General features: G+C 38.1%; 1 protein-coding gene across 1 annotated transcript in view; it reads left to right on the forward strand.

Annotated features, from left to right (window-relative positions):
• Positions 1-27,122, forward strand: part of slc8a4a (solute carrier family 8 member 4a) — a 63,819-nt gene extending 36,697 nt beyond the window's left edge. Inside the window, exons 5-9 of the mRNA XM_055180088.2 lie at positions 22,800-22,906; positions 23,380-23,504; positions 23,866-23,965; positions 25,051-25,323; positions 26,283-27,122. Coding sequence (XP_055036063.1) covers positions 22,800-22,906; positions 23,380-23,504; positions 23,866-23,965; positions 25,051-25,323; positions 26,283-26,662 — 985 coding nt within the window. The 3' untranslated portion in view covers positions 26,663-27,122. The remainder of the gene's footprint in view (positions 1-22,799; positions 22,907-23,379; positions 23,505-23,865; positions 23,966-25,050; positions 25,324-26,282) is intronic.
• The last annotated feature ends 361 nt before the right edge of the window (positions 27,123-27,483 follow it).

The following is a 27,483-nucleotide window of genomic DNA, read 5'->3' on the forward strand; positions in this document are numbered from 1 at the left end:
CGAAAGGGTTTTGCAGACTCTGCGAGTTCGTCGGGTGTGACGAATCAATAGTGACCTAGACTTCTGACAGAATATCTTCACTGATTTAAAGGCACAATATGTAAGATTTTTGCATTAAAAATGTATTAAATATTTTGTGTACTTGTGTACTTACGTTTTCCCAAATGTTTACAACTAAGTTTGAATCCAAAGAAATTTTCAATTTTATCCAGTGTGATGTTCCTCCTTTGTCAGTCGTGTCATAGCCGAGTTTTCCTCTGTTTCTTCTTTTACGCTGTACAAAACTGGCTTCTTTGGGAAGCGAAACAAGCTTAAATCTCCCTCACAAACAAAAACACACTTTTCTGGTGATGTTGATTTTGTGTCAGCACTATGTTGGTGTGTGCAGGCACTATTCCGGTTAAAGTGCCCATATAAGGACTTCCACTGCACTTCCTGCACTGAAATTGCCCATAAAAGAATAAAAGCAAGATTGTTACGTATGAATATTTCATGTACATGTACAAAACATGAACCAACCCTGGTGAAGTGCATTCGGCACAAAAATACTCCGTCATATGTCTAACTGCTTTTTTAATTGGGGAGAGTGGGGGCGAAAGTATCATTTTTCATAAAAACTTAATTTTAAAGCTCACATAACACATGCAGTTTCTGCATTTCTGATGTTAATCTGGAGTGCATATAAAGTAGTATTACATCCTTCATATCTCCGAATAGTCTTTAGTTTAATCAGATTTATAAAAGAAAGATTAGCTTTACCGAATCTTTACGATAACGTACGAAAAAATGAAGAAGGAGGAGTTACTACCACTAGAGGAGCGAGTACGAGTCATGCAACACTTTATACAACACTGTTCAACTTATGATTCACTACATGTTCGTGTCATTTATATAATATGCACGCGCCTATTTCCAACATAAGACAGAAGTCTTACTTACCGCATGCAACTCATGATCCGGTTGAGACTTTTCAATGAAATCTAGCGCATCAAACACACACACAAAACTCCGCTGCTACCCCGGATAATAAACTATATCCATTGTTTCCATAAGGCTGACTTTCTTCTCCTTACATCCAAAAACACACTTGAGGTTTGAAATTAAACAAAGCTGTCGCGTGATGTGATGTTTGTAAGTTATAGCGTCTCCCGCTGATAGACGAGTGGGCGGGGTTTTTCTGGGGGAGTGCCCATAAAAAGAAGTGATACGTATAGAAACCCCTGAAACGTCAGCTGGAGCCGTAATCGAAAAAGCGAAGTGCATTCGGCACAGAAATACCCAACTGCTTTTTTTGACACTTTGTGTTTAGCATGAGGAAACAACTCTTAAACAGTGTTAATAAGTCAGAATGCATGAAAAAGCTTTAAATCCCCCTTTAAAGTCCGATATAAAATGTGTTGTCAGCTTGTAACACCACAGAAAAATGTGTTATTAACCACCCAGCCAAATTTGAATGATAAAAAATAAATAAAGAGTTATCAAAATCTTGGAAAAACAGGCAGGGTTCTTTGGGGTTAAGATGTATTTTTGCATTTGCCCAGTTTCGAGCATGGACTTGCATCCATGTATCATGCAAACAAACATGTTTATTATTTAATAACTGACAATTGCTTTTGTCGCAGAAAGACTAATACAGGCTTATCTCTGACAGCTCAACTAGAGACAAAACATCGATGTGTCATTTCTTTCCCTAAAATGGAAACGAGAAATTAAATGGAGCGAATCTTTTCTCTCGATAGTGACAGCACTGATTAGCATTTTCTGCTTGTTTTCTTGTTCAAAAAACTTCATCAGCCTCACATCTCTTCATAAACGCACATGCAAATGGGTGAACACAGAAGCCCTGCCAAGCTCATTATATTTGAATCGCTCTACTAATGCTGCCACCATAAGCTATAGCTTTAAATTCTTGTCAATTCAGAAGACCTTGTGGAGCAGCGATTCCCTATCAATTTAGTACATCTTGAAATTATATCCCTTTAATCCATAATGTCTAGTTCTTCACACTCGATTTCTCAGATATAATTTAAAATGCCATCAGAGACTAGATTTGGCCATCAGCCTAATGTAACCAAACATCAGGTAATGAAGCCGACTAACATATTTATTTGTTTATTCTTAAACATGTCATTCACAATAACAGGTATTTTATTTTTTAGTGATTTTGTACAGTAAGTTAGGAGGAGGGATGTGTTATGTAAAGTGCATCCAGAGCTTTGTCAATATGAAATTGCTCCAATAAACTCAGTATCAAGTACAATTGGTATAGCAAAAATAAATCTAGACATTTTAGGCATTAGTGGTTTCATGGTGCACACAATAAAGTGAGCAAAAATGTCCAACATTAATGAGCTGTTTCTATTAGAAATAAGTTAGGGTTGACTTTTAGCGAATTATAATACCATTTCAAAGAGTGACTGTGAGCATTTTTATGCATTCATTAAACCCAAAAACCCTTTCTTCTTCTTTTTGTAGCATATTTTCACCCCTCATCTATTTCAATGAGTATCAGAATATGTACAAGAAAGCTGTTTAGTTTCACACAAGTTGCACAAGTAGACCAAGATATAAGCGAGAAGCCGATCAATGGAAATGAACAAGGGCCAGGATTATCAATGAATGTTGGAGAATGAACACTAACCTTTTCATCTTTTATTGGAAAGATTACTGCCCAAAATGAACTTAAGGCATCTTTAAATAGCCTTTGCTTACTTCAAGCTGCTGTGTGCAATTTCTGCACCTTTATGGGATAAAAATGAAATGAAAGCTGTGTGTGGGGTGACTGTAACTGGTAAGGGAAAAGCAGCTTTGCACAACCTCAACAGGCTCGTTGGGTTATAAAGAGATTGGGTTCATGGAAGAGAGAGAGAGAAATAGATCGAATTAGCGAGCACAGAAGTGAAAACTAGTGATGAAGCCCAGCTGCTTTCGTGTTCGCTCAGCCTTGTGTTTGCACCCCACACATATGGAGCTCATCCTCCAGTATCACATGTCTACGGACAGGCTGTCACTTTCACACCTATTTGCACTCAGAGAACCATCTGATGTCCGGGATATGTGCTGTGATTTGGTATCAGTTAGTTTGAAGCAGGACTGGATCGGCCATAGGGGGCTGCAGTGGACTGGTGGCCCTGTAGAAACCGAATTTATATGCGATACAATGAACAAATGATTTAAAGATTTAATGGGAGTTACAGAGGTGAAGTGAATCCTGCAGCCCTCAGACGCACTCTCCATCTATTACACATTAATAGCAGTTTTATGGGATCGTGTCGGTTCGTTTCAATTGCCCCTCTCATTGGAAATGAATTGTGTTTCAGCAGGAACATTTTCCCAAATATATTTCCTTTCTTTGTCGCTGCCCGGCCACCAGCTTATCTTTATGCATACTTTATTAGTTTCATATGCAGATTAATCATATTGGTGGATGGATGTCATGTATTATATATTAGGTGTTGTTGTACTTTTTATTTTTAAATAGATAGCAGCGTTAAATATGCGAAATAAGCATAGTAAATATTCCATACACAGGGTTTTTCCGGGCTCAAAATGAGGTGGAGGTGGTGCTTTCCTGATACATGTGTACAAAACCACATTTCAAGTGATGTATTTTTTGTGTTAGATTAAACAGTCCTTCCAGAAAAACGCTGAGTTTCTTTGTGATTATGCAGGCAAAAATCCTTGATCTTGCGCCATGTTTTCCCAAAAAATGCGATGGAATATGCGGCATATTTATGCAATTTTATGCATTGAAATTGCGGGAACTTGCCAACATTGTGGGAACTTGCAAAAACTGTTTGCAGATTTTGCAGCTTTTCAATGATGTTCACGGCACATAATCACTTCATGTCATAATGTTCCCATGGCAACAGGGGACATGGCTGCTCTTGTGTGAGGTAAATGCAATGTTTTTTAAGTTTCTGCTAAGATATATGTGATTTCTGCTACGAAAATGCGGGGATTATGAAATCGTGCAAGCCCCGCATATTTTGCGCACGTAAATCTGCAATTTATGCTGCCAAAATGCGGCGTATTTGAAAAATGCGGCCCCTGCATAAATATGCGGACTTTGGTGTAAGAAAATGACATTATTATGTTTTTATTTGTAAAACATTACATTAATTAATACAACGCCTCAGTTGACCCTTTGCTAAGCCCTGCCCTCATTAGTTGCTGTTGCTATGCCTGTCAAGCTTTCACGCCTGGCAAGTTTATTACAGTATGTATGAACAGGTGAAATATCTGAGAAAACAAGACAAAAGGGAATGCAGTATGCATTCAAGGGATATATCCACGCTCATTAAAAAACAATTTTATCAAAATTGAAGCTAAACCCTATAGGGCTTATTCGCAAACACCGGAAGTCGCTAGCCGCGGCCATCTTGTTGACATAACATCTGTCCTGCCCCTAGCCGCACGTAGATTTGAGACGAGGGGAGCAGTAGCCTAATGGCTTAATCTCGTCTGTATTAAGAGAAGATGAGCTTGATTATTGTGGAACAATATCAAATAGACCAATAGCCTTAAGTAAAGATCCGTCCTTATTGCCAGCCGTAACTTATCCGGATATTTATAACTATATCGTTCATACAGTATCCGCATTCATCATACAAGCACTGGGCCGTTCACATTATAACTATAACGATAACTATCATCGTCCACATCACCAAACAATACGTTTATGCTAATTCGGTCATGGCACTCGCGCAAATCACTTGCCTTTAATATTGCTTGTAATAAAAACTTTTGCAGATGTCCTCAACACGCTGCGTTTCGCGTAACTCTAAACAGTGAATCTAATAGTTTGTGTAATCTCTTACCTTTTGGCATAACAGTTAGTTAATGTAATAGATTAAAAAGCATTACGTAGTCAATTTTCACAGCAACTGGAGGTAATCTAATGTTATAGACCTCAGCAATGAGCTTCACTGTCATTTTAAGTGGCCGTGCACTTGAAGTTCAAATAGATTTTAATGCTATCATAATAATAATAATAATAAGTTTATTTGAACATGTAATAAAAATACAAAAATATACATATATATAATAATAAAGTATCATTGGTTTATCCTTCATCAGGTGGGAAAATCGCTCAGAAAGTGATCCCAATGATGTCGTTCATTGTATCTGTATCGTTATAGTTTTGGTGTGAGCTCCGCTATTCTGTTTAATATAAAACGATTTTTAAAACTATGTGAACGGCCCTTAATTCCCTATCAATGCCAGACCTATTATTATGTTCATATAGTTATTAATACGAATTTAATAACTGTCTCAATTTATGGCAGCTTATTTGAAAGAGCAGTTTCAGCCACTGCTTACAGCTAACCATATGTGATCAAATTATGGGGACAGACTTTGCTGTGAGCATATATCCCTAACGTTACCTGGGGTAAAATGATGGGGACAGACTTTGCTGTTGGGAGTCTCTCCTTCGCTGGTTCAACTCCTCTGTCTCCTTCCTTTCATGTTTTCTGACAGTCGGTATCGCATAAAAATTAATTCCGGGGTTCTTTTGCTGTTGTTAGAACATCCGTGTATTACACCACACACCATCGCGCGGTTTAAAAAAAATTACACCGATAATACCATGCATAATACCCACGCTGCCTCGCTTGTCAATTGACAGACTGACAGTTTTATGTCAACAATATGGCCGCTGCGAACATTGATGACGTAGATCGAATAAGCCCTATAGGTCCCAGCGCAAGCAGCACCCGCCTCGTACGCTGACTATTCAAATGGGAAACACACAAATTGAGGAACAGCTTTGTTCATGTACAGCAGGGTAAGTAAAATTTGTGAAAATTATCTAATAATTATAAATCAAACAGCTTATCCATAGTGGAGTAAAACAAGACATTAGCCTGATCACTTTGCAATGATAACATTCTTCCGCTTATCGGATTGAGGCACTCAGGGGTAGGCCGTCTATGAACAAAATGTTAAAATATTTTTTTAAGTATGTCAACCTTTGTCTTGCCTTTAATCATCTTATTTTATGTTTAAATATATGCATTATGAACAAAGAACTGACATCATTTCCAAGCAATGATGTGCTGGGTTAGCCAGCTAGCTAACATTAACGTACATGTTTTTGTTAATCCTGTCAACATTTAGTTGTGAATGAGGTTTTCCACACAGCTTGATTCACATCCGGCATTTCTCCCCTTGGGTTTTAGGATTCGGGAAGGGAAAAAATTCCACCACCCCTTCCAAACTTTTAGGATACCAGATATCATATTTACACAATCCATACACTCTAAAAATTGCTGGGTTATTTTTGACCCATAATGGGTAAATATTGGACAGAACACATGCTGGGTTAAAAATGACCCAATGTTGGGTTGTTGTTATGCAACCATGGGGTATTATAATCCAGCAGTTGGGTTAAAATAACCCAGTATTGGGTAAATTTTTAACCCAGCACGTGTTCTGTCCAATATTTAACCATTATGGGTCAAAAATAACCCAGCCATTTTTAGAGTGTACGCACAATGCTTCGGCAGGTTTCCCTCGCTTGAAAGCTTGACAGACTTTCCGCGCCTAGTTACGGTTGCTAAATCACGATTGGCCTGTGGCGGTTTTCGGGCATGGGTTAGCGAAGTGTCAATTCTCTATGCAGGAATACATCATGAATATGTCTGATAGAAATGATGGTCAAAACTTCTTAATGTGCAGTTAGGGGATTTAGACATTAACAGACATTTTAATGGGTTATGAACTTTTAGAAAAAATACAGTGTGTATGGAGAGATGGTTTCTACATAAAAGCACAATTTGAATTAATCCGGATTAATGTGGATGTGTTTTTTGTCCCATAGCACTGGGTTAAAAATAACCCAGCAGAATTTATAGTGTATGTTTTACACATTACTTTAACAAATTAAGCAATTTCAACTTTCAACTTCAAAATTTGTGAATTTCACATTGATTTAAATTTTTGATATTGCTTAGTCAATATTAAAGATATCAAGGTTATATTTTCACAGAATATTCTTTACATTATGAAGGATAAGTCTATGTAGAAAACAATCACCAAAATAAAACGAGGAGGGTCGCAAGTTAAAAATGACTTGCACAGACCATTTGGTTGTTAAAACTTAAAAAGAGTATTTTTTTTACACTGTACAACTATTTGGTGTCTATATACAAATAGTGTTGATTGGCTGCATGGTTTGTATGACAAGGGTGGTTTTGTTGAGAAAAATGTCTGATGGGAAGTAATGAGTACGAGACCTTCCAGATGGCAAAGACACTGATACCATCATTCCTTTGAAACTTTCCTCCCTCTCCTCTCTTTTTTCTCTTGCTCTGAATTATGAATTAAGGATCCTGCGAGTTTCTTTCAGCGCGGCACAATTATAATATGCTCGGCAGTACTTTGAAGATAGAGGCAGAACAATGCAGCAGAGCATAAGTTCTGTTTCAATTTATCAGTGAAATAATGTTCTCATCCTCCTGTTTTCTCTTCTCTAAAGATAATCACATGGCTTACCTCAGTTGGCCCATTATTCCAGAGTCTTATTTTAGGCGTGGAGTTATTTTTCCACATAGAGTACAAATATCATTTTGCTTTTGCAATGCATTGACTGCAAAAGCGCCATTATCAAATGAAATCAAACTCATACGGCTTAACGTGTACAATCTTTTTCCAATTAAGTACGATTTACTGCGGCTTCCAAGCTTAGCAATCTTTCATCAGATTTCTTTAGCTCCGCGGTGTAAGTGTTTGTACTTTAATGCTGTGCTTTTCTTAGAAAATTGACTGAATGAATGTATTTGTTCTCAGAAGTAAAATGCAAAATAGATTTTGACAGCTTCTTGCTAAACAAAATATTTAAATTTTTTTATTATTGTGAGAATAAAAAGTGCATCTAAAATTCTTAGGACAAATGTGACCCAGCTAAAGTCATATTTGTTATTTAAGGTCACATAAAACCATCCTACACAATGTAAAGGAATAATTTGGGTGAAAATATAACCTTGATATCTTTAATATTGACTGACCCTTGACCTATTGGTGAAAATATAACCTTGATATCTTTAATATTGATGTGTGCCATGCAGAGTAGAGCCTTATTGAATGTGTGTGCTTATCAGTTTGTATAAGTGAGATATTGACTTTTGTCTCTGGAGGGGTATGGTGTTGTGTTTATTTAGTAGATGTCTGACCTTAACACCCTTGTTTTTCTCTCTCGTTTTCCAATAACTGATCGTTCTTATAAATTTTGGTATTCTGTGTATGCTGGTGAACAGCAAAAAAACGATTGTACCCTTCCAACACGCACTTGCCATCTCTAAATTTCTCCAGATCTATAAGCAAAACATCTGCACCGCCTTACCATCAGGCATGGATGTTTTAATCCCGTAGACATTTTTAGTGCCGGCTTATGTATCAAAAATAGAAATACTTTCTGTGTAAAGACTGCTGGCATTTGAGCAGACATTTTAAATGAATCATTTATAAGCGTTTCTCTTTCTTTCCTCTGATTATTTTTCTTGGCATGATCCCATTACGTTTGTGAACAGAATGACGGAGCCGGAAAAAGGATTTGTGTCTTTTGACAGTCAAAGTCTTGCCTGTTTGTATGTCCGTGCCAGTATGCAGACAGAAATAGACAGCCACCCGCAGGTCATTAGAGAAGGATTGATTGAACGTGACTACAGGGTAGTGTGGGACAGATTGCAATGCTGAAAGCGAGACAGTGGGATCTCTTTGCTTTCGTACCTCATCTTCCACTGTTACCATATTTTAACACAGTTTTGTCGTCTGTCTGGGTGTGGTTAGCAGCCTGTATAAATTGCATCTATAAGTCACCGTACCACTTATTTGCATGCCCGCTCGCTCCCCCCAAACCCACTCATGCTCCGCAACGCATCCTGACACCCACACATCTATTTAATGCACAGAAATGCTTTATGTGTCAGCGCGTTGGTTGGACCTTTTACGACACTGAGGCTACATGCCAGCGTGTGAAACAGAGTTGCCGTTTTGTACATCCGTGGCTTTTCCGCGCAGTTGTTTATCCAGCGTTATTTGTATTTCCCTGGTGGCAGCAATCCATGTGTGCATAAACCTGTGGTGCAGAAATTAGATGCAGCATGTTGTGCTGTGATGCAGTTCACAGGAGCTTATAATGAGCGTCCAGGGACAAGCATGTTACTCTCAAACCAATAGTGATTCCTGCATTGCTCCTGCGATAGGCTAACACTGACAAAGCAAATATATGATACAAATAAATAATTTAATTTGGCGCATTCCTCTTGGCTTTCATTTGGGGGCAATAGTGCCATTATAAAATACATTTGCACTAGAACACAAACACATTATCATGTTTTACTGAATGTTGTTTTGCATTTTTGTATTGAGTGCACACTTTTATTCAGTATTACTGTTTTACAGTGTATTCCTTTGTTCTTGTAACTGGTAGAGCACTGATAAAATGTATAGCAGTGGACTCCAACAAGGTGCCCACGGGCACCAGGATGCCCAAAGCACATTCTATAAATAGCCTCAAGTTTTATTTATTACATATTCGCTTGGCTATTTTATGTATGTTAACATTTTAAACAATGATAAAACACACCAACAAGTAAAACAAAAAAGTTTTGACTATATCAAAAAAGTAGCCCTCCAGATTGTTTTATCCATTGTGGTTGCCCTCGCTCACAAAAATGTTGGAGAAACCTGATATGTAGTATTTGAGGTAACTACGCCCCAGGGTACAAAAAGGGGGGTACAAAAGCTGTCACTGGGGGGGGGGGGCTTATAAAAGTACACCTTTGTACCTAAAGGCTGTATATTAGTACACCAAGGGTATGTATTGGTACCACTATATTTTGGTACCTTAATGGTACATATTAGAACCTTTTTAAAGGGTACCGTCCCAGTGACAGCTTTTGTACGTTTTTGCATAGCATACACAATAATGTCAAAATAACACTATATACACTTATTTGAGTCTTATTCAGTTCTGTAGGTCACAAATAGACCATTTCAGTTTACTAGAGATGATTTCTCATTCATTTAATTTTTTAAGCCTATCCCTTGTGTTTGGCACTGGTTTAGAAACCTAATAAACTGCACGTATATACATACAATGCCCCAATAACACAATTGTGCATGCTCTTATTACTTACTTAAAAAGGCACAACCCTTATACGATTATTACAGCAGCCATCCCTATTTCCAATGTGTTAATAAGATATTATAGGAGTGTAGTGTGTGATTTACATTTTTCCATAACACTAGCAAGTGATGATGGATGGATATACATTAATAGTTGCACCACTAAAGCCTTCCATCTCATTTATTCTGGTCTTTTCTTACCCCTGCCTGGTTTTCACCCACATGATTAAAGTTAAACAATTAGGGGTTACAGAGGTATATGATTCCAATGCCAGAGAGAACAGTGTTCAAATTAATTATATTCTTCATCTTATCATATCTTAGATCTCTCTTTCTCACTCCTGTAATTATGAGTCTCGTCTCTGTTACTGAGCTGATCCCTAAAGCCCCACATACTCTTAGCCTCCTTTTCTGTCTCTCTCTTTATCTATCTCCGTCTTGCTTCTTAATAAGCATGTGATATTGTTATACGATACTCAGACTTTCTCTATGCAATTTTAACACCAAAAGATGAAACAACCAGGATCTATTCTACTGCAACAATTTATATGCGTTTTTAGCTAATGTCATTCAAAGAATTTCAGTATTTTCAGAAAGAAAGAAAAACAGGTCAGACATGATCAAAACAGAATCTTTTGTATTGCACGGATGAACGAAGTCTTTAAAGTTTTTTTAAAGGAAAAACAAGAAGGAATTGTGAACAGGAACATTTTAGTATCAGTATTTGTCACACAAATTTTTAAAATGCATTTAAGCACAATTTTTAACATGTTTGTTTTAACAAATGTTGTAGTGAGGAAAAGCTCACTTTTCCCTTTTTACTGTAGTAAAACACCAACATATACACAATAAATGTATTTAATTTGTGTCTATGCAGTTTCCTTGAAACAAAAAAATGCGGGTCAAATTGACCCGCGAACATAAAAATCGTTACTAAATTATTTCGGTGGTCTTCAAAACATATCAGCGTATCCAAACTTTGCATGCATGTTCATGACCATAAATGAGAAGAAGTCTAGCCTGGGTGCCAGCCGATCTTAGCCCCGCCCACAAGAATGTGAAAACGGGAAGATCGGTCTGGCGTTTCTCCGTTGAGGAGCTACTATGCTTGGACAAATGCTGGTCGAACCAATCAAATTGTGAGGGCGGGCTTTATACGATGATGGACAGATAATCAACAGTAACGTAATGAACCACGTCACCAAAGAGCGCGTGTGTTGAATGGCTGCTGCTGTAGAGTTCAGATGTGTGGATTCTGACATTGAGTCTGTTCTAAAAGATATCGACAGAGCATTGATTTTAAAAGAGGAACAGAGAAACGTGAGCAGGGCATTTGTTGATGTTTTTGCAGTCCTTCCTATTCGGCAAAAGTTGGTCGCAACTGAAATGGCTAACGTTATCACGGCGATGCAGCTCAGCGTGCACGACGAGATGGATATAATTAGCGGTCGTTGCCAGCTTTTTTTCGGAAGCCCGGAATCGTGGTTGCTGAATAAGTGAGGGACATGCTAGGCTCCAATATTTTCAAGCAAACGTAATGGGTATTGTCGTGGATGAAGTTCACCTAACGTACAAAAGGTAAGAGATAGTCTTACTCTATGACTTAGTAAATACTTCATGTTGTGATATAAACGAAATGTTGTAAACATAATAGGTGTTGATGTACATTCGCTAACTCAGTATAATCACAATGTTAGTGTCATTGTTGCGAAATAACTAGCAGTTCGGTCAGGCTGTAAAAGACGTAACGTACGTCACACACTCCGTTGCTCTGATTGGTCGTAGGTCTATCCAATTGAGTGCAGAGGCATTTTTCGGTTGAGACACGCCTCATAATTATAGCTCAATGGAGCGGTATCAGACTCAAATTCTGACTAGAATTGAGTATGACAACGTCAGGCTAGAAGAAGTCACAAAATTTCAAGAATAAAATCACAAGTTAACTGGTTTTTCCTAAATATCTTAAATATCAAAACGGGTCAAATTGACCCGGAACATAATATAAGGGTTAAAGACACAATATGTAATTTTCACCAAGCAAACTTCTTTGCACTTTAGCACAAATTGTTTGAATTTAAACATTAGCAAGGTTTAGAAACACATGCAAATGATGTGAGATGAGAATTTTTTTGTTGCCAGACACTGGCATCACTCTTCATCGTTCCTCTTCTCATCTATGACATAAGATGCAGCGCTAAAGAGTCTCTCACTGTGCCCGCTTGTGCATAAAGCAGACAAGTACTTCGTATCATAATCGCTGCGATGTCTTTCTCATGCTCTGCATGTTGTTCAAGTTGTCTTGAATTTTAATTGATAAACTGAACTTGTAGTGTGCTCTGTGTTTTTGCATCTGTCTCAGACACTTTAAAATGCTTCAACTGACATGTTTGATGCAGTTTAAAAGCATGTGCGTCTCTCACTATAAACCCTATATACATGATCTTTAGCTCTGGCAATGCTATTGTATTTTTACTCCCAGGCCTAAACTGCAACAGCAGTCCTTCCCACTAAATAATGCTTCATCTAGCTACCTTTACCTAATAGGACAGCAGTTTCTAGAACCTATAAGTTGTCTCTCAGCAGTAATAAACCATCCCCAGCATTGTAACCAGACATAATAAGCTTATCTACAGCAGTCACTTATATTCATTAAAGCAAGGCTCACCACAGCCTTGAGAAAACAAAATCTAAGGGCTATCAAGTAATGTTATTGTTGTAGAGATTACCATCAGGGCCAAACACGATCAATAGTTAATGAATGAGTGGAAGAGATGCCCTAATGAGTGCTGAAAAAATAAAACCGTGCCATCTCATAAGACCAGCTTGTCAGCAGTTTATACAGAGATCAGGGTTAAGGAAGGTGAGGAAGGCATGCCAATGCTTATACCAGTTAACATCTGGAACCATAGGTAATCCAGATGTGCTTCATTAAGCCCCACATCAAACAAGCCGAACTGTGTTGCGGGGGATCAGAGTGAGACAGATTTCAAACTGTCTTCAGATCATCCATCTTTTCTTTGAACCTGCCTGTCCTCTGCGGGGCAGTGTGGTTGATCGCATCAATCATGTATTTATTAAACCAGAGAGACATTTTTGTTAGATGGTTTCTGACATTTGCAGAATGTATTTATGTAGAAAAAATACTCCCACTTGTGCACATTGGAAATTGAGAAATTAGTTTAGTGGTCTGTGTTGTTCATTACAATATCAAAAGCCATGGCTGGTGTTTTGTATTTAGAAACTCTGGCTGTAAACAAGTTTAAGGATTTTCTCTTGGTTGTTAGACCCTGTTTGTGAGCGCTCACTATCAATGCTTCGTTTCACCCTCACTGGATTACAGCGTAGGTCCACTGTCAGCCGCTACTACTGTAGCTCCTCCATTTGCATGATAAAGCGATGCTTCAGACCGCGCTGTCCTTTGTCTCTTCACACACAGACCAGAAAATCTTTACAGCGGAGACGGAGCAAGAAGGAAAATGGAAGAGAATTTGGGAAGGCAGCGAAAACAGAAAGCTTTTCATCTATGAATGGTTTGAGGTGGCTGGTGGATGTTGGCGGCTAATTTTCATTACTGAAAATTTGGATTCTGTCATCTTTTCCAAACTGATCCGGTGTTGCATTGAACTAATTCATGATTAATTTAAATATGATGCCATTAGATATCCAACTGTATGTTTGACATCATAACCATCATACCCCATTGGTTTCTGACTGTGTTGATATGATTTGAGAGCTGTAAGAGAAGATTATCAGTGAATAATGACTACATTTCAGTCTCTTCTTCACACAACTATCATTAGACTTGAAATGTAGTTCATGGTGTCAAAAAGACCACGGCTGTGTCTGAAATCCCTCCCTATACCTTTAAATGGATAGTTCGGCCAAAAATGATATTAAACCCATGATTTACTCAACCTGAAGCCGTCCAAGATGCATATGTCCATAATTATTCAGACAAACACATTTTCAGTTATTTTAGAAAATGTCCTAAATCTTTCCGTTTATAAAATGCAAGGATATGGGGTCCACCTCCTTCAAGTCCAAAAAATTAGATGTCCTTCCCCAAAAAATCCCAACGGCTCCAGGATGATAAACATAGGTGTCTTCTGAAGGTAATCTGCGCGGTGTTGTTGTAGAAACATCCATATTTATAACGTTATAAACGAAAATGTCTAGTTTACGGTAGCGCCACCATCTTGGACTCCTCTGTATTCAGGAGAGAGTATTAGCGTAGTGTATGCACTTGTCTTAGTGACGTATGACAAATTCGGAGGGCGGGGGCACAGAGCACCAGCAGAGAAAGAAACCTCCGTAAGCTGCGTAAAGCTCTCATCTTGAGTGCGGACGCGACTGGGATGGCTACATTACCGGAAGCTGGTTATTTTCGTTTGTGGGGTTTTAAATGTGGATATTTCTACAACAGAACGGCGCGGATTGCCCTCGGGGGGCCTTCGTTTGTCATCGTGGAGCCGTTTGGATTTATTTTGTGAAGGATGGATGCCCTTTTTCTTAGACTTGAAGGACATGGACCCAGTAACTTTACATTTGATTAACTGAAAGATCTAAAACATTTTCTAAAATAACTGAAAATGTGTTTGTCTGAAAAATGATGAACAAATGCATCTCAGACCACTTTGGGGTGAGTAAATCATGCGTTTAATGTAGTTTTTGGCCGAACTATCCCTTTAATTTACTATTCCAGACATTATTTCACTAATGCCCTGTACACATTACAAGCGACAAGCAGCAACGAAGCAACATAAGTCCTTTAATTTTAATGGAGAGCTGGTGATTTCTGGCAACACGCGTGGCAGTGTTGGCCGGATATATTAACTCTCTAGTCATTCAGGGCTCCAGACTAACTTTTTTATTTTTAGGAGCACTGCATTTTCCCTGGCTGAAAATTTTAGGAGAGCCAGCAGAAAATTTAGGGCACACCTTAAATCAGTCTGCAATGTAATTATTCACATTTTCCCAAAATAACTGCATCACTGCAAAATACTGAATAGACTCTCTGCATTTGCTGCACATCTGATGAAACTTTCCAGTTATAATCCAAAGAATCATACAATCCCCTTAACTAATTCTAGGCATGAGATACATACATATATAATAAGTTATATCCAGATGGCATACTGTAATGAGATAAGTGGCATGGCAATATACATACTTGTATCCTTTACACATTTCTCGTATTTTATCCAATTTTCCTTAACTGGGCACTGATGTCTAAAACCTTATGCTCATCTACAATGTTTTTGGTGTTAATGTAGGCTAGAAGTTCTCCCTCTCTCTTTATCTCTAATCTCTGCAATGTTTAATTCTAAACTTCTCGTGGTTCTGAGTGAGATGTGTTGACTTTACCTGGGCTACTCCTATACGTTGACCCATCAGTAGATTCAACTGAGTGCATGGTGACATTAAACAATATACACGTCATGCAATTGAGCGGTTAAAACACGATCACGCATTCCGTATTTTTGTCACGAGTGCCTGCACGTGCGTGAGTACTTGTAAAAAATCATTTTGGTTGCAGTCTGGAGCCATTGTTGGCCCCCTGTTGCCTGGTGCCCCAGAGCACTCGCCCAATCCCGTTTATGGATAATCGGGCCCTGACTTCATGCAAATGATGAGTGACTTTTGGAAGCAACTACTGTACCAATGAAAGTAAAGCATCATCATTTTATCATTGAGAGGACGCTTACTCATTTGTTAATAGAACTAGGTCAACCAGAATTAGGAACACCTCCTAACGACCTTATTAAACTGCTTTTCGCCTACTACTAAGAAAGTAAATGGTTTCAGACGCAACGTGAGTGCGCTGGAAGAGCTGCAGTTGTCATCTTCTGGTGAAATCCGGGAATTCATTTAGTGCAAATGAAGGGATTGGACAGTGATGCATATCAGGACGCTTAATGAGATTGAATGAATGCACTTGATAATGTCCACCCTAAAGTGACCGTCCCCTTAAATAGTGCACAGTTTGTGTGTTGAATGATGAATGCCGAACTATCCCTTTAATTTACTATTCCAGACATTATTTCACTAATGCCCCGTTCACATTACAAGCGAAGCGACAAGCAGCAATAAAGCGACATAAGTCCTTTCATTTTAATGGAGAGCTGGTGATTTCTGGCGTGACAGTGTTGGCCGGATATGGCGTGTCCAGCGATGCGATAAAGTTGAGAACAGGTCAACTTTATGCAAGCCCGTATTAGCACAGTGTAGTGCCCCAGGGTGAATACATTTGAAGTGCCCCGCCCCAAGAAATATATATAAGAAATATATTACTAAGAAAGTAAACTGTTTCAGACGCAACATGAGTGCGCTGGAAGAGCTGCAGTTTTCATCTTCTGGTGAAATCCGGGAATTAATTTAGCGCAAATAAAGGGATTGGATAGTGATGCATATCAGGACGGTTAATGAGATTAAATGAATGCACTTGATAATGTCTAAAGTGACCGTCCCCTTAAATAGTGCACAGTTTGTGTGTTGAATGATAATGTTGTGTGCGCGCGTGTGTGTGTGTGTGTGTGTGTGTGTGTGTTGTAGAAGTGTTTGGCCTGAAGCTAAGCAGCAATCCAGTTTCACCCACGTTTGTCCAGTGCAGATGTCTGCTGACCCTCTTACTGACCCACAACACAAACAGCTCCACCTGCAGGTCATTTAATCACCGCCACCTCATGAGATCTGTCTGCCTGTATTTCTTCCTCCTTCTTTAGTTTGCAAATTTCTTTGTATTTTGTTGTACCTGTAAAGAGTTTAGCACCCCTGATGTCCAATATAAAATCTGCTTGTTAAGTCTGATGTCACACGCCAGCGTTTCTAGATCCAAATGCTTTATTAGATGCCTTAAGCAAACAGCAAGCAATTCTATACACTCATGGTGTGCTGTAAAACAACAGAAAAAACTTGATCCTAACCTGATCTCTACCGAAATGCCCAGATAGCCAAAAAGTAATTCATCTATTATGAAATATTGCAACGTATTGGTGTCCAGGACGCTGTGTATATATAGAGAATGTGGTGTGCACTATGAGTTTATAAAAGCTTAAATGTAAGGAATATTCAATTTTCTTAAAAGAAAAATCCAGATAATTTACTCACCACCATGTCATCCAAAATGTTGATGTCTTTCTTTGTTCAGTCCAGAAGAAATTATGTTTTTTGAGGAAAACATTGCAGGATTTTTCTCATTTTAATGGACTTTAATAGACATCAACAATTAACACTTAACTCAACACGTAACAGTTTTTTTTCAACAGAGTTTCAAAGGACTATAAACAATCCCAAACGAGGCATATGGGTCTTATCTAGCGAAACAATTGTCATTTTTGACAAGAAAAATAACAAATATACACTTTTAAACCACAACTTTTCGTCTAGGTCCGGTCCAAATATTGTCAAATATTGTTCGTCTTCTGTGACCTCTTGACGTCATGACGTATTGTGTGGGGTCACCTGGCGCATCACGCCCAGATCTAGACGAGAAGTTGTGCTTTAAAAGTGTATATTTGTTATTTTTTGTCCAAAATGACAATCGTTTTGCTAGATAAGACCCTTATGCCTTGTTTGGGATTGTTTGTAGTCCTTTGAAGCTCCGTTGAAGGGAGCTGTTGGGTGTTGAGTTAAGTGTTAATTGTTGGTGTCTATTAAAGTCCATTAAAATGAGAAAAATCCTGCAGTGTTTTCCTCAAAAGGCGTAGTTTCTTCTCGACTGAACAAGGAAACGGCATTTTGGATGACATGGTGGTGAGTAAATTATCTGGATTTTTCTTTTAAGAAAATTGAATATTCCTTTAAATGTGACCCTGGACCACAAAACCAGTCTTAAGTAGCATATTTGAGACAAAAGCCAAAAATAAATTGTATGGGTCAAAATAATCGATTTTTTATGCCAAAAATCATTAGGATATTATGTAAAGATCACGTTCCACAGAGATAATTTGTACATTTCTTATCGGAAGTATATCAAAACTTTATTTTTGTGAGTGGATGCAGTTGCTAATGACTTCATTCGGGCAACTTTTAAGGTGATTTTCTTTTTTACCCCCTCAGATTCCAGATTTTCTAATAATTGTATATCGGCCAAATATTGTCATATCCTAACAAACCATGCATCAACCATACATTATTTATTCAGCTTTCAAATAAAATATACATCTCAAATTGACCCTTATGACTGGTCCAGGGTCACAAATGTGTGATGTAAGTAAACTGCGCTTTATAAACGGCTGTTGAGTGTAGTCTTATATGACGCTGTCTACAGGATTTCTGCCAGTGTGTGTGTGTGTGTGTGTGTATTTCAGCAAGAGAATATATAAAAAGGGAAAGATTGATCTTTCTTTCTTTATGCTTGTAGCGCTTTCTTTGATAGCCTGTCTGTTTTATTTACCCTTAGCATTTGTAAGATTAATGCATGCAGCAAATTAATGCATCTATTAACATGCGACCATTTCATTTAGGAAAACACGATTTTATCACCTTTGCTTTTCTGTCTCTAAACGTTTCTTTCTAAGCCCTCCTCCTTTTTACTTACATGCCACCCCTGTCCTCCTCTTCTCTCTCTCCATCTCTTTTGTTACATTGCCTAAGGCATATACTTTTATCAATCCTTGCTACCTGTTGCCATGCCAACGCTGTAATTTAGCGGATTCGGGTTCCTACACAATGCAATGCGTACACCTGCCTCATGTCCTTGCGTTACTGCGAGGGCATCAGAATCTTACCTGCGATGCAGTGTCTGAAGGTGCTTTAAATGACTCATTTAAACCGGGCTTTTAATGTTTCGCCTCCTTTGCTCACGCTGGCAACTTTGCAACCCACACACGCTCCATAAAGACCCTCTTTAGAGAATCCAGCGGATAAAGAAAATATTTTCATAGTATGTATATATGTGATTTTTTTCCAGTTCTTGTTTCCACTAAATTGCACAGGAAACATTATCAACATTTTTACTGCTGCGTGTTTTATACTCATTAGCATTTGCGCATATTGTATGCATACATACGGGCTGTGTATGTAACCGTGAAGCGGATAGGTTCGGAAGAGAGCAGCTGTGTGGATTTCAAAGCTCATTAAAGTCCCTTGTTAGTTTTTGTTTGCGCACATCTGTTTCTTTCTTTGAGATGGAGGGGCGACTTCGCCTCACTGACTAATAGTTGTCATTACAGCTGAAAGGTGCGGTGTGGGATTAAGGTACCTGTTCAGTGAGCTGACGTTAATGTGAACGTCTGGTATCATAGTTGGCTTTTTCCTAAATGTCGTCTGTTTTTTCTCCCTGTGTTGGTGTCCAGTGGGATATTTCTGTCTCCTGATGGCCTTTACCAGCCTTCAAGCCAAAACCACCAGAATGAAAACGCTCTCTTTATACCTGATTTTAGCAGTTTTAGTAGCTGGATCAGTTTATTGACAACATTATAATAGTTGGTATAAATCCAGTCATGGCACATGGTTGGCTGGCCAGGGATACTGTAGACATGCAGTTTTTCATTTATGTACTTTATACTGTAGTATAATACTATATGCATTTGACAGACACTTTGATTCAAAGTATTCATTTCATATCAGTTTTTTTGCATGTTCACATTCGAATCCATGATGTTGCTATTCTAAGCACCATTATCTCTACACTGTAAAATATTTCTGTAGAAATTACAGTATTACTGGGTATTACTGGCAACTGGCTGCCAGTAACTTACTGTAGATTTTACATTTTTGTTATTTACTGGCAACAGTTTGTTCAAAGTTAAATGAACATAAAACATTTTCAGTCTTTATCTTCTACAGTAAGTTACTGGCAACCAGCTGCATACTTGCAGCAATTTTTTACAGTGTAGGAATCTTTAACATAAATCAAATCTAGATTTTAGTAAAAAAGTTCATTTTTATAACCATATGTATTCTTCAAGTCTTTATTTAGCATTTATTGTATGACATTACGACTTACTATACATTGCAGTTAAGATGTTTACAGGTTCATTGGAGTAGATCGAGGTGGGGGGGGGGGGTTAAAAGAAAAGAAGGCATGTACTGTAGTACTAAAGGATTTAATTACACACATACAATTCAAGCTAATAAAGACTGCAAAGCAAAACAAAGACTGGTGGGCAAAGAGAAGATTAGTCGTAACATCCAATAGAGGATTACGGTGCAAAAAAAAAGAGTTGAGTTGTGTGTATGTGTGAGACCTTACGAATACTTTTTTCTGTTTGATATTTGAAACTGCCTTTGGGTCTGTCTCTTTTCATTATTCATTAGCTATAATTATCAGTGATTCATTCACGTAAGTCTTGTGATCAGTTGCCTTCTATTACTCTGTTTGCTTTAATGCGCAGACAGACTTTATTTCCCACATATGCTGTGTGGCAATGCTTTCCTGTACAGTAGCTCAGTGCTTGATATGCAGAGGTCATTTACTGGACTGTAAATATTCATACAATTTATAGATTAAATGTACATTTCCTAGGATTAAAACTGTGGATTTCTGCTGAATAAATGTAATACTTTATAGCTCTTTCTGTTGCGCCTTGCTTCGCTTTTACTTGTAAAAAGTGACCTTTTACACAGTAAGAATATGCATGGCATAAAGACTCCTATAAAGCCTGTCCTCTAAAATAAATTATATTTGAAGTATCATGTGACCCTGCCTGTGAAAACCAGGCTAAAATCTCAAATCAAATTCTGGGATAAGGAGCATCAAAGTGTGATTTCAGCCATTGTTCGACTGTTTTCACATCTTTGACATGACCTTACTCAGTCCATATGAGAGATATCAAAGTTATATTTTCACTGAATGTTCTTTATATTATGCACTGTAAAAAATGCAGTTTTGCAAGTCAGTTCAACCTAATAATTTAGGTTTTGACTTGTGATAAGTTGACATAACTTAAAAAATAAATTTTAAACAATTTAAACTTGTTTTTTTAAGTTATAGTAACATAAAAATATATGAAGAGTTTGGTTCCAAAACGCAATAATTCACTATGACAAATTTCGGTAACAATGTGTTTTCTATACCAAGAAAGTGACAAGATGAAAACAACTATTTTCCGTTACAAATGTTCACATAGCATCTTTAGGTTATAATAACATTAAAAATTCAAATTCATAATTAGATTTTCAAAGATTTATTATAAAAACTGATTATTTTTTCTGCAAAATGCAATAAATCCATGACCAGTTTTTTTTCTCCAAAAAGCTATAAATCTATTCAATCAATATATAAATGTGCATTTATCTTTGTCATGTTATATTCATTTAGTTGACTAGTGGTATACACTGAATAAAAATCAAAACATGAATGGCATTAATGAAAACACTTACTTTGTCATATTAATAACATTAATGTCATTCCTGCTGTCATCCTTGGGACGTCATCCCTGAACTTTTTTGACATCGATCAGCTGTAAAATCTTTTGGTCCTGCTCGATTTTCGTTGACGTCAAGTAAAATAATGTAAAGTTTTTCATAAGATCCCCTGGGGTCAATGTGTTAGCATGACAGAAGCTTGATGCTGTCGTGTGAGAACAAGCAACAGATGGCATTTTTCCTTCGCCAGAGTGCCTCTGACATAAATTATTCGATTTTGATGGCTTACGTTTCTTCCCCGCCACAGAAAACCACCACAGGTTTATTAATGCCATCAAAAGTATCATTTTGTTTTTGTTTGTTTGTTGATCACAAAGTACAAAGTAGATGAGGAAAACTAGGATTCTGTGTGTATTTAAAGCGCTTCCATTGTTGTTTACAATGCGTGGAATGGTGTGCTGTGATTTGTTGAGCGGATTTATTGCATTCTGCAGAGAAGGAGGACCGCCGCTTATCACGTTTTGGAAGAAAGGGAGAAAAGATGACAGAATAACATGGTGGATATCGGATTTTGCATAAAGTGAAGAATTGAAAAAATTGGTAATATCGCGTTTTGGAACCAAACTCTTTATATTTTGATTTGACAAAAATGCAGCATTTTTATAGTGTGTAGAAAACAGTTAGTCAGTAAACTACTTTAAAAGTAAAGTACAGTAATTCTCAGTAAAAATACAGTAAAAAATGACTTTTCACATGCAGGTTCACATATTTTGGAACCAAAATTATATTTTTGTACGAGGGAAAACTCTCTCGTTCTCTCTCTCTCTCTCTCTCTCTCTCTCTCTCTCTCTCTCTCTCTCCCTCTCTCTCTACTGTGTCTCCTTGTTGTACAACTTTTTAAATCAGTGTTTATCAACCATGACCACAAGTGTTGTGTGAGCTAATAATGACAAATGCTGATTAGCCATGGTTAACCACCTGCTCCCTTGGCACACAAACATTATACTGTAGTGAAACTCAGAGCTGCTGTGGTTTGTATCTCTCTAAGTTCTTCTGCTTTTGTGCTTCTCTGAACATTACTGGACTCCAGATGCATGAACTTTCTGCTAACAAGGGTTTCCACAGTGTAATATATACCTATAAATGTAGTTCTGAAGAGTGGATTTGGGAGGAGCCTGCAGTCCATAACTTTTTTTAATGTGTGTGATTCATAAGTCTATTGTTAGGTAAACTGACAATCTCCAATTTCCTGGATGACTTACATAGACATCTGTTCTGCTTGTGTTTCATAAATATGTTTTTCAGCCTTGTTTTTTTATGGTAAATATCCATTTTATTTCCGTCTTTGCCCATCACAGGAAGATCCTGGAAGTGCAGATCATAGACGATGAGGAATACGAGAAGAATAAAACCTTCACCATCCACCTGGGAGAGCCGATACTGCTGGAGATTGGACAGAAACACGGTCAGTAGAAGTTCCAGCTATCTGACATCAACACTGCATTTGCAAAACTCTCCGTGCCGTTGTATAAGAATACACAAGGGTGTCTCTGTTTAATATTGTATTATTAGCTTCCACATCCATCCCTGAATAATTAAAGAACAAATCTGAAAGGTTTCATCGCGTAAATAATGAGAGTCAATGGGGAACATATAATGGGTGACTTGTTATAATGGAAGACATGAACAGGCAGTAACTGGTATCAGCGCAAGCAGCCATATCGGAGCAATATCTCCAGGCCATTTCTGTTTATTAATAATGTACGTACTGCTCTAATTCTTGTTCTTCCTTCAACTCATCATACATGTTGCATGTTATTTATAAAAGCAGTACATACCAGTTTTGCATGAATGCAAGTAAATTCATTCTTCCATAAATTATACTTTGTCAAAATACTATACAGCTTAGTAGATTTTCAATGTGTCATCCACTGACAGGAGACTCGAATGATAACAAGCCAGCTGTGGGGGCTGAGGAAGAAGAAGTGGCCAAGATGGGCTGCCCGAGTCTAGGAGAACACACTAAGCTAGAGGTGGTCATAGAGGAATCCTATGAATTTAAGGTAAATCCTGTGGGCCGTACTTGCCCCTCTTCTCATTTGCATTTCTAAGATGCTTCCTCCCTCTTTATTCCCATCATGACAGTTTCAATGCAGCAGGTCAGTGAGGTCAGGATTTTGAAGAGATTTGAGGCGGACACATTGCTAAATACGAACAGCCAAATGACATTTGAGAAAATGAAATTCTGATGGGGCTGTGCTCTTACACCCACTCAGTTGAAATCAGTTTAGTTGGTAACTCTATTTTTTAGGCTATGAGACAGTCATATTAAATCCATGGCTTGTCTAATACAAGGGCACATTGGAGAGGATGGCTTTGGTTTATCTTCTGTATGTGCATGTGTGTGTGTGTGTGTTTGTTCAGAATACTGTCGACAAACTAATAAAGAAGACTAACTTGGCGCTGGTGGTGGGCAGCAGTAGCTGGAGAGAGCAGTTCGTAAGTGCTGTTACTGTCAGTGCAGGTCAGTAACTTTCTACTATAAATACACACATCTGTCTGTAGTTGATATTTGTATAACACATTTCATGTAACATTGTGTCCTATGAAAGCAAATCATCCTGTGACGCAATAAAAACTGACATATTTGACATTTGTTTTAAAATTAGAAACAGGTGCACATTTGGTTATACAATGATGACAACAGAATTGACACATTTTCTGAATATCTCACTTTTAAGTTTGCACCACAGTACATTATTATTATTATTATTTAAAGGACAAGTTCGGTATTTTACACTTAAAGCCCTGTTTTCAGATTGTTTATGATGAAATAGAACGGGTTTGGCTGAAATTTGGACATATGATGCTGGCCCGAGAACTTTCGGGTGTTTGTTGTATTACCCCCCACCTCTACAATGGCTGTATATGTGCACAAGAACAATCCTTCCTAAAATGCATTAAACTTTTATTTACAAAGACGTGAAACTCACCGAGGGGTCAGGGGTGTTCACTGATATGCTCACACAAAAATCGCTGCAAAAGATGCTTTCCAACAGGTGTTATCGTAGTTTTTGTCCAACTCCATTGACTTGCATTAGATGTGCTATGAGGTACGATATTACTCTGCGCTGGGAACTTTGTTTGTATTCTTGCAATTGGCAAAGGTGGATTATCGCCATCAACTGGGCTGGAGTGTCTATTATTCAAGCTCTCAGCGGAAGAATGTACGGGTGTGAGGCGTTTGGAAAAATAGGTCCACAAGTTTACAACGAATGCTAAAACACCTGTTGGAAAGCATCTTTTGCAGCAATTTTTGTGTGAGCATATCAGTGAACACCCCTGACCACTCCGTGAGTTACACGTCTTTGTAAACGAAAGCTTAATGCATTTTAGGAAGGATTGTTCCAGTGCACCCATGCAGCCATTGTAGAGATAGTGGGTGATAGAACAGAAACTGAAAATTCTCGGGCCAGCATCATATGTCCAAATTCAGTCAAAACCGTTCTATTTCATCATAAACAATCTGAAAACAGGGCTTTAAGTGTAAAATACCGAACTTATCCTTTAATTGTATTATTTTCGCTGACTGTTTGGTTACCTTCTCAGGTGATGATGATGAGGAGGAGAGCGGAGAAGAGCGCTTGCCCTCATGCTTTGATTACATCATGCACTTCCTGACAGTGTTCTGGAAGGTTCTGTTCGCCTTTGTCCCGCCCACCGAATACTGGAACGGCTGGGCCTGCTTTATCGTGTCCATCACACTCATCGGCGTACTGACTGCCGTCACTGGAGATTTGGCATCTCACTTTGGTTGTACAGTTGGCCTGAAGGACACCGTCACAGCCGTGGTGTTTGTGGCCTTGGGTACATCTGTGCCCGGTGAGTGTGTGTTTGTGTACTTGTCATCTGATGATGTTTTTATATGACATACTGTAGTTCAATTGGGTGATTCTCATGAAATCCAGATTTAAAAGGTGTCCAGCATCAGAATTTTTAAAAACCCTTGTAGCCATTTTTTTTGCACATATAAGATTAAGGTCTGAACTTACTATAACCATTATTTTTAGAGGATTTAAAAAATATTTTCTATAGAATTATTAAAATTATCATTATAAAAAATTATCATTACCGCAACATGATATTACATTAAATATATGCATTTACAAACGCATGTTTCGGTAATGAGAACTAAAAAGTTGTAGGTACTACGACAAACAAAATTTAAACTTTTATCTGGAGGGAAAAAATAAGAACTGCTTACCTGGTAGCCATCTTGAGTGTCACAGTCAATTATGTCCCTTCCAACATTTTTTTTTTGAACATGTTAGTTCCTTAAAGGCTTAAACAATGATTGAAAATTGTTGCGGAGGATGATAAAATTGGTCTTGGGCACATTTATATTCCTTATTTTTGTCACTACATTTATCAATGATCACCAAATACCACATTTCTTTACTGTAAATGTTTATAGTATAACATGCACTGAAGCTTTTAATTTTTAAGATTTTTTTATTATAAATATTTCCATGTCAAAGAACCCAAATCCAGTCATGGGCACGTTGCGGTAATGACAATTTTCCCCTTAAATGTGGAAAAAACAACAAAATTGGTTTGTATGATGTCATTTGAAATCATGCGCAAAATAGTACACGAAGAGATGTTTGTAACTGTATGCTTCTTATTATCAAAATGTTTCATGACACCTCATGAAGTCTAATTTGGCGAGAATCACCCAATTGGTAGATCATTGTGTAATTAGGTAATAAAATGCTCATACTAATACTAATGTATAGCTCAAATGCAATGCCATTTCTCACACCCCCTCTCTTTATATACAGACACCTTTGCCAGTAAGGTGGCAGCCATCCAGGACCAATACGCCGATGCGTCCATCGGAAATGTGACGGGTAGTAACGCAGTAAACGTCTTCCTTGGAATCGGAGTGGCGTGGACCATCGCCGCCGTGTACTGGCAGAGTCAGGGGAAAAAATTTGAGGTCCCGCCCGGCTCGCTGGCTTTCTCCGTCACCCTCTTCACCATCCTGGCATTGCTGTGCGTCGTCATACTTCTGTACCGCCGTCGGCCCTCCGTCTCCGGGGGCGAGCTGGGTGGCCCGCGAACCCCCAAGCTGCTCACTGTGTTCCTGTTCATCTCGCTCTGGCTCATCTACATCCTGCTGGCCTCTCTCGAGGCGTATTGCTACGTGCCTGGCTTCTAACAATAAGAAACTTCTCACCGTATACATCCACTAGTCATTCATCGTTGTGCATATGAGACGTCTAAATTGAGTGTTTAGGTTGTAAATGATTGTTGTACAAATTGAACTCTCAACCTTTCACCAACACTTGGGTGGAGGATGATGGAGTATCTTACTTAGTATCTTTACTGTCAGCACCTGGATATTGAGACACAGCGACACTTATCCAGAATAGTCTCCAGAGAGCCCCTTCAGCATTAGACTCGTTTCTTTCAAGGACGGCGCTTTAGCTTCACTTCGAGATTCTCTCAGAAATCCCTACTCTGTCATTTCTCTCGGGCACTTTCAATAAACTCATTCCCACTGCAGATATCTGGGCATGCTTCACACCTCCACCTTCCCCGGAGACAAACATTGCTCTTCTCTTGCCTGTTACTTTTGGCTCACTGTAGCCCTTCATATCTCACTAATGAAGTTTTTTATATACGTACATTATTTTGCCCCACCTCAAAACTATACACATCATCTTTTCGAAGTTACATCGTACCTTCTTGATCAATGGTCCTGCCCTTCATAGATCAAATATTTAAAGCTATCCCAACACATTATAAACCACACCTTATTCACTTCTAATCTTTTTTTTTATGTCAAGTGCTTGTGTTGTAGATCTCGTTTTTAAAATGCTCTTCTGAATTTTTATTTTTATTATACTACTGAAAATCAATTGATATTGTAGGGAGGACAAAAATAGTTTTTTTCCTAAATTTTCTCAGTATTAAGTTAATAAAAACACAAGAAATGCATATTTTGCATGGCACAACATTAGTAATAGAAGTTGAATG

The sequence above is a fragment of the Misgurnus anguillicaudatus genome, chromosome 9, assembly GCF_027580225.2.
Source record: "Misgurnus anguillicaudatus chromosome 9, ASM2758022v2, whole genome shotgun sequence".
In the NCBI taxonomy this organism is placed as follows: Eukaryota; Metazoa; Chordata; class Actinopteri; order Cypriniformes; family Cobitidae; genus Misgurnus; species Misgurnus anguillicaudatus.